This window comes from Pongo abelii, chromosome 8 (genome assembly GCF_028885655.2).
Source record: "Pongo abelii isolate AG06213 chromosome 8, NHGRI_mPonAbe1-v2.0_pri, whole genome shotgun sequence".
NCBI lineage: Eukaryota > Metazoa > Chordata > Mammalia > Primates > Hominidae > Pongo > Pongo abelii.
Genome location: NC_071993.2, coordinates 133,143,806 through 133,157,293, shown reverse-complemented (window position 1 = coordinate 133,157,293; position 13,488 = coordinate 133,143,806). Strand labels below are relative to the sequence as shown.

General features: G+C 46.2%; 1 protein-coding gene across 2 annotated transcripts in view; it reads left to right on the top strand.

Annotated features, from left to right (window-relative positions):
* ADAM12 (ADAM metallopeptidase domain 12) overlaps positions 1-13,488 on the top strand; it is a 377,221-nt gene that overhangs the window by 322,815 nt on the left and 40,918 nt on the right. For both annotated transcript variants that reach the window (XM_054523029.2, XM_024253866.3), the window contains 2 exons: positions 4,062-4,151; positions 5,876-6,071. In XM_054523029.2, the coding sequence (XP_054379004.2) occupies positions 4,062-4,151; positions 5,876-6,071 (286 nt within the window). The remainder of the gene's footprint in view (positions 1-4,061; positions 4,152-5,875; positions 6,072-13,488) is intronic.

Below are 13,488 nucleotides of genomic sequence, written 5' to 3'. Positions count from 1 at the left end.
GATAATCAATATAAAAATTATAAAAGCCACTTTTTAATCTGTGAATAATCTCAAGAAGGAAAGAGAGAAGACGGCATGAGACCTCCTAGTAAAACAGGTGCCCCCTCAAAGTCTGGAGGATTTTGTGTTTAGAATAAATCAAAGCAAGCAGTTGTACAGCAGGCAGTCTCCATGTGGGATTCCCTCCCCGAGAGTTTATGCAAGCTGAAATAGTAGACAAGTTCAAGGCAGGCTTAGCTAAATTCACAGATGGACTTAATGAGGGCTTAGGAAGAGCATCTCCAAGGGCTGCTCTGAAAGAGGGAGTTTAGGGTGGAGGAGAAATCGTGTTGAGACTCTGGTGTATCCGGTATATTCCTGTGTTCATCACATAAACAACTGGCAAACAGAATGTTCATCATATCCCCATCTTCAAGTCTCTGAGGTTTTCCATACCAGGAGGAATGAGCTTCGTCTGACAGTTTCTGCAAGAATGTTGGAGGTATGTAAGTATTGGGTGGGAGTAAGGGGAGATGTGATGTAGAAGTGGTTTCTTCAAATGTTTTTATGCCCTTGCCAAACTCAGAACCTAACCATGATAATGACATTGTCTGGAGGGGTGTTTAATTTTGCTCACAATGAGCAGGGAATGGTTGCTGTGTAGGAGCAAGTCCTAATTATAGTGTTACAGAAACTCTTCTCAAGATTAGCAGAGGAAAACTTAAAACCATCATGGGTTGGGGTATACAAAGGGGAAATTCCTTGTAGGCCTTGTTAATTTCTTAAAGGAAAAAATGAATTAGTTTAAATTACTCACATTTCTCAGGAGAGGCCATGTTGGCTTAAAATGGTTTGTCTTTGATTTGAACTTCTTATGATTGTTTGTTAATCTCAATAAATTTGACAGCCCTTCATGAAGCCATGAACTCTCGGGTTTGGAATGATTTTGTTAGCAGTCATTTACTCCATATGCCACCAGCAGCAGCCACATCACTGCTACAATCACGACCACCATTGCTAACATCACCATCTCCACAATCGCCACCACCACCTCCTCCACCCAATATCATCACCATTTCCCTCATGATCACCATCACCGTATCACTGCCACTGCCGCCACCGTCATCACTACCGCCCTCACCATCACCCCACTCTTGTAACCACTGCCATCTCCACAGCTGCTGCCACCACCACGGCCACACCAGTATCCACATCACTACCAGCATCACTGCTACCATCACCACCCCTGTCATTATCCCCACCACCACCATCACATCAGCAAATGCTTGAGTGCCTAAAATGTGTCAGCCACTCATATTCTGCTCCTCTGTCTTTTCTCCATGAAGGAGTCATGCGGCTTGACATGGTGCTATCTCTCCAGGTGGCATGTTGCATTATAGGGTAGCTTTGATTATTACAAACTCCCTCCTTGTACAGAGCCAAACTGCTTGCACGCAGTTACCAACTTCGTATTTCTGTGGTTAAGGTCCTTATTTTGTAGGATAACTTCTTGATATTTGAAGATAGCTCTCATTCCCCTCATCCAAAGTTCTGTCTTTGAAAGTTACAGGTGAGCCTTTTGCCTCACTTTTTAGATTTGCTTTTTTTTATTTTTTGCTTTTCAAAAAATAGTTTCGAGTAGTTATTATTAGAAAATAATAGTTTCAAGGTTCAAACTCAAATTGTGTTTGGCAGTGTGACAACCTATTTACAGTTTCCAAACTGCTTTACCTAAGAATTTTAGACAAAAAGACTTGTTAACCCAGATTCTTTATCCTCCTACCCAGTGCTCAGGCCCTGGTTATTCTGCATGCCCTTGCATCAGATTGACCTGGCCATTCCCTGGCCCATAGAGGGACCCAGTGTGTTACCACATCAGGGAAGGAGTGAATGGGATCCGAAAAACTGCCAGCACCCAACGGAAACCAGCTTCTCCCTTGCTCCCAGAAATAATCTCCATTATTTTCAAGAAGATGGCTTCTAGTCTTCTCCCAGTTCATTGTGATTAAGAATCTGTGTCTGCTACCTACAACCTGAGAATGACAATTAGGGCTTTGCAGAGAATTCTCTAATGCTTTCATTATTCTTTCTTCTTTGGAGACTTGGTATTCATTGGCTCTGTTGGACTTCTCTATTGAGGACTAAAATAATAAATGTAGCAGCAGATGAAGAATGTGTCTCTTCCGAGAAATATGGTACTGCAGAAGAAATAGATCCTGGGTGGTTTAAAGGCAGATTGATTGCTGAAGCCTTCCCGGACAGGACATTGGATTTATATCAACATAAGGAAATCCTGACAACTCACTCATTCTTCCAGCTAACAGGATTGGGAAAGCAGCCTTATCTCCTTGTTTAAAGTCAATAGGATGCCAGTAGCTTGTGAATATCTTTTAAACTTAGTTATCTTTCTCACATTATCATCCCCTTTGAAGTCAGAGCCATTTGGCATGGCTGCATTTCCATTTGAGCTGCTGCTTATATTACTGGGTGATTTGAGAGAGGGGGGAAGATATTTCTTAAAGAATTTTAGGACCCAGATTTAGGATGGCTGATTTAACATGGAATTTCAAGAAAACTTGTAATTTGGTAAATACTCCATAGAGCCATTTAGACCATAAGGACCAGGATAGCAGTGGTGTGCATTTGATGACACTGATTTAAAAATGCAATTAATGGACTACTTTTTTTTAAAAAAGTTCCTAAACTCTTTTAGAATTGTAAGTCCACAGGTTAGAAACCCTTACTGTCATAAAAGTTATAGCTATGACTTCTGGTTGACAGTTTTATCTTATTGTACATATTATACATTCTGGATGTTTATAAAGTTCTCAAGCAAATTTAAAATTTAATAACTTTGGAAGTCTGTATAATAGAAGCAAATGGAACATCAAATGAGAGCATAATTAGAGTTTTACATAGGATATAGTTTCAGTATCTAGGTTTGCCATAAATCTTCTGGATTATTGACAAAATTTTATTAATTGCATTTGTAAAACTCATGATAAATCCATTCAAGAAATATGGTTTTCAGGAGTAAAGTATTATATTATTAAACTAGTATGTGATTAGCTTCACCCCAGCCAATGGTATGTAAATTTTTCAGAGCATATCATATATTGGATAAAATAAAAGAACATTGATAAATTACTCAGTATTAAAGATCTATGAACTGTTCCATCTTATGATAATTACCTTTCTTCTAAAATGTGTAAACTCCAGTTACTTGAATGTTCTCAAGTACAAGGACTTCACTTGATAAATGCGTGCAGGCCTTTTGTTGAGAACTGAGCAAAAAATGTCAATCTCTTGTTTTTGTTAGGAAAAAATGGAAACAATGGGTACGTGTGGAGCACAGCATTATAAAGGAGTTAGTTTCTTTTCTCACTTTTGTTTCAGAGAGGACAATACATCTAATGCTTGATCTATCCATTTAAATCCCTTGTAAATCAATGGGCACAGCCCATAGGCCTCCTTCCGGCCACTTGGTTGTTATAATGTCCATTTCTGACTTTCCGAGTGAGGAAATTGTCAGGCCAGACAACTTAACCTGGGCTGCTCAAGGGTCTCATCCACAACCCTGGTGAGATTGCAGGGAATTGTGGCTGAAACCACTGGTTTGACTTCATTTCCTGCCAGTACTCTCTAAATCAAAAAAGGTTCATTTTTGAAGAATACAGATTGTATGCATCTATGTATATTTTTGATTAGGTAATTTCAAAGTCCTGCAGGGATCCTGATTCAGTCCATTGCAATGAGATCCTCCTGGACACCCCTCTACAGAGCCTCAGTGTACTGCTGACTAGAGTGACGTCCCCAGCCGGCCAGCCTATGTCACAACTGCTTTACCCTTCTTGAGGGCACTTGTGTGCTACTGGCTTTTTCCAGGGACTCGTAGACCCAGTTGGTTCATAAACAGCAGAAGCTTTGCTTTCCAAACAGACGGAAACAGGCAGGTGTACAGTTCAGGAGCTGGGCCCTCTTGGTCTTTCTTGCTTTTTGCAGCCATTTAAGGTGTGATGTTTGCATTCAGTGAGTGCATACTCCATAAGACTCTGTCAAACAAATCCCATTTCCCTCTCCAGGAATGTATGAATCGCTGCTGCAATGCCACCACCTGTACCCTGAAGCCAGACGCTGCGTGCGCACATGGGCTGTGCTGTGAAGACTGCCAGGTGAGTCACTGGAGCTGCAACTTGACCCCCAGGTTGCCCACAGGTTCAGGTGGTTCAGATCTGATGCAGGGCAAGCAGTGTGGCTGGAAGGTTTCCCGGCATTCACCACAGCACGCACCATACCATCCCTCCTTCTCACACCAGTTGGTGTTACCCACCTCTTATTGTTTAGCTTCCAATCTTAGGGTGAAATGCATGCTTTAATTGCCAGTCACTTGTGTTTATTTATTTAGGGGCTGACAACTGATCAGACCGATAAACCCTAGTTCAACTTTAAATGCTCCATTTGTGCCATCAGAGGCACATGGGGTCCTACTATGCTGACGAGAAGAGCAAGGCAAGAAGTCGTCCCCATCCACTGTCACTCAGCTTCCCCCAGGTTCACCTTCTTGATCCCGCGGACATCTGCCTGCTGGCTTGTCCCAGAAGTTTTGTATAAACAACTCAATCTTAATGTCCTCCCAAAAGAAGGTGCCACCAACCCTGCCCAGCCAAGAATGATAGTTTTATACTCTCGCCATTGCTGCTGGCTAGGACTGCGTTTCTTTTGGCAGTTCCATTGTCTTATTATTCAGAGCTGATATCTGACAGAGTAGAAGCCTGAGCTTTTGATTCAACAGTTCCAAGGGTAGAGTTTTATTTCGTTTTAATTAAGCAATTGATCCTGACATTCTACTTGCAGGAAACTCCCTCTTAGCTGCCCCACATGAGCACAGTGATTTAGAAGTGCATTATAACATTTAATGTTCGGCTTTAAAATAGCCTTCATCCTCTTCCTAATGCTGATTAACTTCTGGGGAATGTTGTAAGCAGCTGGCTCTCCCCGGCTCCCAGTAACTGGTGGAGGAAGGTGCCTGGAAGGGAGTTGGGGGAAGGGGGGAAGCAAGTCTGAGCCTGTGCCCAGGGGATGCCCAAGTAAGGGGAGGGAGGACCACAGGGCAATGCTTGATTGTGGTTCACTTTTAGGTTATGACTTTTTAACAATTGCTTTCAACTTCAAGATCTTCTAGAAGTTGGTAGGGGTCTTATCTCTTTGCGTTTGAGGAGTATGCAGGGAACTAAGCCCAGGACTTGCAGGGGTCCCTAGCTGTGTAGCCTCAGACAGGCTACTCTGAGCCTTAATTTCTTCAACCACAAAAAGCTGAGCTGTTGGTCAGATGGCTTCTAACATCCTTTACCTCTCCCTTGTTCTTCTCCTGTTCTTCCCATAAAGCAGTAAAGAGAGAGCTCCAGTTCTATGATTTGATGACTAAGTAAAATTGCTATTGTGATTGTGACCTTAAAGTTATTTTTATTAACTTGCCCACACATGCTAACACCATAAATGCAAATGTCCCCTTGAAATGTGTGATGGTATTGACACCCAGAGACCTTTTTCTTAAGAATCAACCAGGCCAGCAGCCAACGCTTCCCTCCTTCTTCTTCCTCTGAGGTGCCAAGTGCCAGCAGCCAGCTTGTGTGTTTCTTGGAGAACCCTAATGTTGCATGACATTAAACAGAGGCTGCTCTTGGTTGTCCCACCCACTTTATAGTGGAACAGTGAACCCTAGAACGAGAATCTGATGATTTAATGAGGTCTCTCTACATTAGAAGCGACTTCCTTTGAAATCCTCACCCCTTTATGTGGGACTTATGGCCTTGTCCACTCCAGCCCAGGAGTAACGCTGAGAGCTGCCTCTCCCTTTCCCTGGGTGCATGTGTCATAAATGGCCCTCTCCTTCCAGCTGAAGCCTGCAGGAACGGCATGCAGGGACTCCAGCAACTCCTGTGACCTCCCAGAGTTCTGCACAGGGGCCAGCCCTCACTGCCCAGCCAACGTGTACCTGCACGACGGGCACTCATGTCAGGGTGTGGACGGCTACTGCTACAATGGCATCTGCCAGACTCACGAGCAGCAGTGTGTCACACTCTGGGGACCAGGTATGTGGCCGCCACAAGCTCGGCATCAGGAGAGGCACTGGCAGACCTGGGCTGTGGGACTGGGGGCATGTGCTCTGTTTTGGTGAGCCCCCACTCCTGGCGGGCGCTGTCCACACAGCATCCGGTGTGTTCAGTTGGGAGTGATTGACTCCCAGGGAGGGGCTGAGGCCACACTGGGCATGGGGTGCGCAGAAATGGACGCTGCCTGGAGCCTGGCCTTAAGAAGCTCAGTGCAGTCCAACAGGAGATGCAGGAGCACCTACTGTGTGCCCCGGGGGATACAGAAGATGCAGGAGCACCTGTGTGCCCCAGGAGATATGGGAGATGGAGGAGCACCTATTACTGTGTGCCCCAGGGGATACAGGAGATGCACAAGCACCTACTGTGTGCCCCGAGGGATGGCAGGGATGAATCCGCCATGACTCCTGCCCTCAGATAGCATAGCATGTAGTTGGACAGACAGACAGAACTTTCCCACCACCACTGAGATTTTAGTAATGCCCCTTTGTACTCATAAGAGGACCCCAACCAAGTGAGGGGCCCAGGGCTCCATGGGGAAGGCCCTGATCAGACTTGAAGCATGAGTGTGTCTGTAATCGGAAGGCCTGAGAGCAGCAGTGAGTGGCTCTCAAATGGGAAAGTGGGGTGGTTGAGTCAGACAAGAGACCATCAGCTTACTATTTCACCAGTTCAGGCTGGGCACTTGGCACAGTTTGTCTCTTCTGACCCTCCAACAAGCCCCTGAAGTGGGGACTATGAAGTTTTACAGAAGATGATGCTCAAACTCTGAGCCAAATGTCAGTTTCCCCAGGTCTCCGGGCTAGGATTTGAACCTGGGTCACTGTGACCCAGTGCCCATGTGTTACTCCCACAATGCACAGTCACCCTGAAGAGGGAGGTCTTGCTCTAAAGCTCCACCAAAGCTCCAAAATGAAGCAGAAGCTCAGATGCAAAAGGGAAGAATCCATCCCCTGCGTGTCTCTCCTCCATGCCCCACCTTCTGGGGTCAGAGATCCAAGGCCTCATTGGGCAGCCCTGGACTCCAAGGCCCCATCACCCCAGAACCATTTGAGATTCAATGCCTGTGTCCAGCTCCCAGGAGTCCAACCATGAAATCCATAAATGCAGGCCGCACCCTGTCCTGCAGTTCTTTCCCTTATTGTAATGTGGTTGAGTCCTTTGTCACTCCCTCCTCCCGCTGGCTGCAGAAATGACCTCAGCCTTGGCCAGAGACCCCAGCTCTGGCAAGGCCGCTGTGGTTGGCCAGGCCCAGGCTGAAAGCCAAGCAGAATCAGGCAGGATCTCTAGGGGGAGGGAAACCTGATAGGACCTTTGTCAGACTTTTGTTGTGAGGCTTTGGTTTTAGGAGTGATGAGGGAAGTAAAGTGGAACAGAAATTGACGACTAAACCTCGAAGCTTGGGGTTTCAATGGAATGTGAAAGCCACGACCAGGCATGGAAAACAAGATGGATGTCTCTCGGAGCTGGGTACTGCTGGGAGGCCCATGTCCCCTGCCAGCCAGCGATGTCCTCTGTACTTGGAGCTTTCTGGGGAAAAAGAAAGGGCAGCCTGGTAGCAAGGAGGGACGAGCGCAGGCCTCTTTAGCTCGGCCTCTGAGGAGTTGTTCTGATGCTCCTCAGCACTCAGGGATGTGCGTGGGCAGGTGGGATGGGGAGGCCTGCAGTTCCTGGGCCCTTAGTGCTTCAATCCTTGGACCCTGAGCAGCCCTCAGTCCTGGCATCATTGCCTGCTGGGCCTTGGGGCACCCTAGGCAAAGCAGGGGGCAGGAGCAGTGGGGGACACCCTGTTGCAATGACAAGGACTAAGCCAGTACTCGCTATACACATTGAATGGTGTTTGGGCTTGACATGGTTTAGTAACTTCAGGCAGCTTTTAGCCAACTGAGGTCACTTTGGGACTGCGGCTACTGCTGCAGGCCAAATCTTCATGGCTTCAGGCATCCCTAGTGCCGTCCCCGTCCCAGCCTTTCTCCAGAATCAGCAGTCTCCTTTTCTTGAGTTACAAGGGCTGTGATGAAGCTCCTTTCCAAAAAGCATTTTGTGGCCAGAGCACACACAGCACTTGGAGCTTTGGGAGTGAAATGTGTTCCTTAATGCCCTGCTGTATTCGAACAGCTGGCCCCGTTTCCAGAGTGAGGTCAGATGGAACTCGACAGTGCTGTCTGAGCCACCCGCAGTGTGTGACTCAGCTGGCTGTGTGCCTCTGATTCATGGTGACCAAGGCTGGTATTTATTATCTCATCAAACTAGTCCTTCTGCAGCTGCCTGACCAGAGAGAGAACCAGACAGGCAGACAGACTGACAACCTGACCCACAGACTGAGCTTTTCAAAAGCAAGAGCAATAGGAAGTCACCTGCTTGGGCTCTCATCATCCCCATGATGGAGGGGGAGGCTGGAGGTCTGAGCACCCGGGTAGCCACGTCCTCCTCCGAAGGAGGGGGCTTCTCTGGGAGCTCCTGGCTTAGCTCTACTCTCTCCCACCCACTCTCTCCCTGGTAACCAGGAGGCCTTTGCTGGGGTGGTGGTGGGTGGTGTCGTGTGTGGCCACTGCACACAGCATGGAACATCCATGGCATCAGGACTGTTGGTAACAAATGTAAAGTTTTGGTGAAGAGGCTTTATCTTTGGCTCAGGGTTCCTGAAAGCCACAGCACAGAGACCAGGCTTGGGAAGCCACCTCGGGCTTGTGACTTCTTGGGTTTTGGTCTGTCCTGCCCACCCCTCCTCAGTTCTTCAGATCATTATACAGACTTCCTCGGGAGAGCAGAGAGCAGGGAAGCCTGCAACCTACTGTGGCCCTTGATGCCAGGGAGCTCTTGGAATGGGCCTTTGACCACCTCCTTCGGGAGTGCAGTGTGCTCCTTCCTCCCCTCGTCGGTGTTTCCGCCTGGTTTCCAGTTTACAGGCGCTGTGTGAGTTTCCCGTGGCTGCTGTAACAAATTAGCACAAACTTAATGGCTTATAAATGCTTCATTTTACAGTTCTGGAGGTCAGAAATCCTGAAATCAAGACCCTGGCAAGGCAGCATTGCTTTGGGAGGCTCTGGGGAGCATCTGTTTCCGTGCCTTTCCCAACTTTTAGAGGCCACTTGCATTCCTCGGCGCATGGCCCCTTCCTCCGTCTTCAAGGCCAACAGCACAGCATCTGCAAGTCTCTGTCCCTCTCCGACTTCTGCTTCTGTAGTCGCATCCCTTTCTCTGACACTGACTCTCCTGCCTTCCTCTTATAAGGACCCTTGTGATTCTATCAGGCTCACCCAGATTGTCCAGGGTGATCTCCCCACCTCAAGATCCTAAAAGTAATCACATCTTCAAAGTCCCTTTTGCCATGTCAGATAACATGTGTATAGGTTTTAGATAAGGATGTGGGCCTTTTAGGGGAGCCACAGGCATTGAACAGACCACTTACTAGCAAGGGACCTTCTGCAAATTGCTCAACCTTGTTATGCCTCATCTGTAAAATGAGGATAGTGATCTACCTACCCCAAGGGTCTGTTATCCTCCAACATAGCCTATAATCTATTCCATGTAATACATGCGGTTCTATGCTAGATGCAGAGCTCCTAGTAAATCTAAACTCTATAAATAAGATGCAGCTGCACTCCCAGGAAGCTTAGACTAGTGAGCAAGATACTCAAATCCTTGAGGTCTGTAAAACGGGCTGTAACAGGGTCATGGGCCAGATATGTTGGGGTGGAGGAAAGCAGCCAACTAGGAGGCTTTGAAGACAAGGTTGCTGTGGAGTAGTGGTTTGCCAGGGGTGGAAGAGGATGGATATTTCCGGTATACAGAATAGCACAGCTCAGGGCACACAGGGACAGTGGGGCCAACCAGGGCAAGTGCAGGTAGTTCTGTGTGTGTAGAGCTTGGGCTGTGCCTTGAAGAGCAGAGATCCTCAACTGCCACACCATTCTCTCATTTGTCAAGTATTTGTTGATGTCCTGCTGTGTGTAAGATGCTGACTCAAGAGCCCCGACTCTGCCAGAGTGACACACTTCCCACAGTTCCTGTGCACTCCTGCCTGGATCTGGAGGGGAGGGCGGATGTGAATCCTTCACAGTATCCTCCCGGGAGGCATAGATCCCGGACAAATGCAGTCCTGGGAGCAGAGGTGACTTCCTCAGCCAGGCCCCTGGCCAGCCAGATATACCATTGAGAACATTTCAATGCTTTGTTATAGTGGTTGGTTTGAATTAGCTTTTCATGATTCAGAAAGGAAAACTTATTGTCAAGTTTGCATTTGCAGTATTTCCCCACCCAGGAGCAAATGCTTCAAGACCTGGATCACGTATGCACTGGGGTCATCATAGGCCTCCTGAGAAATGTAGGAACTCAGAGCTCTAGGAGTCCTTGAGTCGTTGCCCCACCGGCCCTTGACATTTGCACCCCAGTGACCTTGCCCGAGTTGCTGAGTTGTCCAGAATTCTCCAGTTACATTCAGGATGTCCATTACTCACCCTCCAGATCTGGCGACCCAAACACTGACTGGATGAAGCCCTTCCTTCCAACTAATGATTCCCTTTTGAAATGGGCTTTTCTCAATCTGGCATTATATTTCAATAAAACAATCCTGCTTCCAAATCTTTCTACAAATAAAACAATAGAAAATTCAAAACACATGCCTGCAACTTCTAACTGGCAAAGCAATAGACTTTGAGAATGCCTTTTGGGTTTTTTGTTCATTTATTTGTTGTTCTAATTGTTTTTGTTGTTGATAACGTACGTTCTCGTTGGCTAAGAGTACAATTTTTTTCTCACTGATTTTTGTCCCACAAATCTGGTGTCTCAAGACTTCCTATGTTGATTTCAAACACACAAATGTTATTCACAGTTCAAACTGTGTGGTTGGCGTTTAGCTCTCTTTGCCCAGGTTAGTCTTAATATCTACAAAGATTTTCTGTCAATATGACATGACCTTTACTCCTTCTGAAATATAGCTGGATATTTTTGTTTAGGTAGCAAATTTACTTTTACCAATGTTTTTTTGTGAGAACCACCAGCATAGTTACTGAAAATATTCCTTGGCAATTAATCTTACAGATAACTACACATCTATAGTCACAAACAATTGGCATCAGAGAATTCCTGAAATGTGTTAGTTTTTTCTATTTTCTCACTCACCAGAATCTAATGTTTGATTTCTGCAGTGTGAGCTGACCAGACCATTTTTATGGGCTGGTGAATACTCAGTGTTTATTTGCAAATCTGGTTTACATGAGCTTGGTTTATTGTGACCCACTTGGGGCAGTGCATGTATGAATCACCTACAACTCCTGTGGCCACAGATGGGAAAAAAAAGAGATTTTTGCCAGAAGTCGTATTGTTTAGAAGTCAGGAAAGTCTCCCTTTGGTCCCATCAAGTGAGAAAGAAATGATAAAATTTGTTCATTTGGACTTCATTTTCTGATGAATACAAAGGTCCGTCTGAAGAAGAGAGATGGGAAGGGCAATACAGTCTCCAGTTGTTTGTAAAAATGCCTTTGTCTGTGGATCTTAGTGGCAGGGGTTAGGGAAATCAGTGACACAGGGGAGGAGGAGCTGATTTGACTGAACTGGAGAAGTACATTTGCATCATGGAGTCATTTTAAGTAAGATTAGATTGAGTAAATTGTGGGCTTAATTCAAGACGCCATCATTTCTCTTTCAAAAAAAAAATAATGACATTGGGAACTTCCAAACTACAATTACAAATATAAGTTATAGCACTCTGAAGATAAAACTGGTAATTAAAATCCATCACTTTCTACATCATTATAAAATATAGTATGGTGTCAAAATTCCCTCTGAAAGGCTAAATTTTATCTTTTGATAATGGCAAAATATCTAAGTGTTCCATTATTAAGGACTCAAAGGTAGTAAATTGATGTAATATGGTAGTGATAAGAAAACTGTTGTCATTCTTTCTAAGAGATGTGAAATCTCGTCTTCATGAAGACAGACATTTTTTAATGCAGCAACTTTGAACCAAATCTCTGCCTTTGTAACATCTTACAAGTGGATAGAAGTCATTTGCACTTTTTAAATTATTGACCACTCTGTCTCTAAGATAAATGCCAGATGGCAGCTAACGCACAAAAGCCACAGGAAGCACTCTGTTGGCCCCTCCTCCGCTATCCTGACCGGGATCAGCAGGTTCTGGACAGGCAGGGCGCGCAGAGAGTCGTCTGCGGGCTCCGTGCCTTTGAGCCCCTTTCCTTTAATGGCGTTTTCTTTCAGTGCTGGAGCTGCATCTGCTCCCAAGGTCAGCACTCGGCCCCCTTCGGTTTCCCTGCTTATAAGTTTCTTCCTTAACTTTGAGGGAATAACAATTTACCTTTCCAGGAAGTAAAACGTCTGTCTTTTTATGACCTTACATAAGATCCCACAGTAATATACTTCATTTGATGTCAATGAATAAGTGGAAATCCAGAGTCATAGAAAAGATAAACCAGCAGACAGTGTTCATTTACCCAGGCTGCGGTGTTTGCAGAACCACAGTTGACTTCCTCCGGGAAGGGCATTGGAGACATGAAGTGCTTTCCCCAAATGGCTTTTCACTCATTCATTCTTGGAACACATCTGCTATGCGCTGGCCCGAGGCACCATCCCTGCCCACAGGCAGGAGCCCTGGGGCCTCTCAGGAGGCAAAAGCAAGTGTGGTAAATACAAGAGAAGACAACCTTGGGAGGAGGGAAAGGAGGGCCAATCCCAGCCTCCATGGCAAAGCTGGGGGCAGAGGAGAGCCCTGAAGGACAGAGGAGCCCTGGACCCTGATCCAGCTGGCTCAGGCATCGAGTTCCAAGGAAGACACTGACTCCCCTGGCTTTGGTCGTGTGCCCAGCATTGACCCGATCATATAACCTGTGGGATGGACCTCTCTGATGCAATCTTATGTGCATACCTCTACCATTAGATAGGAAAGTTAGCTCCAATTAACGATATAAAATGGATTTCCCATGGGGAAAATGCTCTTGTTCCTAGAAGAAAGGATATGGGAAAGGTGTTCATCAACAAAACAATAACCCTGTGTCTCCTACCCCACAATCCGTTTTCACAAAGTGCTGTTGCTGCTCCAAGCTCCCAGAGCAACCTCCTACCACACAGGTAGATTTCACCCTGGAGGGGTGTGGCCAGTGTGTGGTTCTGGAAGAAGTTGTGCTGAATCACTCTGGCGACCACTAGCTGGCAGCTCCCTGGCCCCAGGAAGTGGCCCAGAGCCCACCATGGTACCATCCTACAACCTAACATTGGAGTTTGGGGCAGCAGGGGTGTGTTGTAAACAGGACCAAGTTTCAGCCACTGTGTCCTTAGAAGTTTGGTTCATTTGAAACCCCTTAGCCTTTAAACATCCGTGTTCCTCTTGGGAGATTTCTCATCACAGCCTGGAGACTCCAGGGTAAGGCGCCCTGGCCAACTG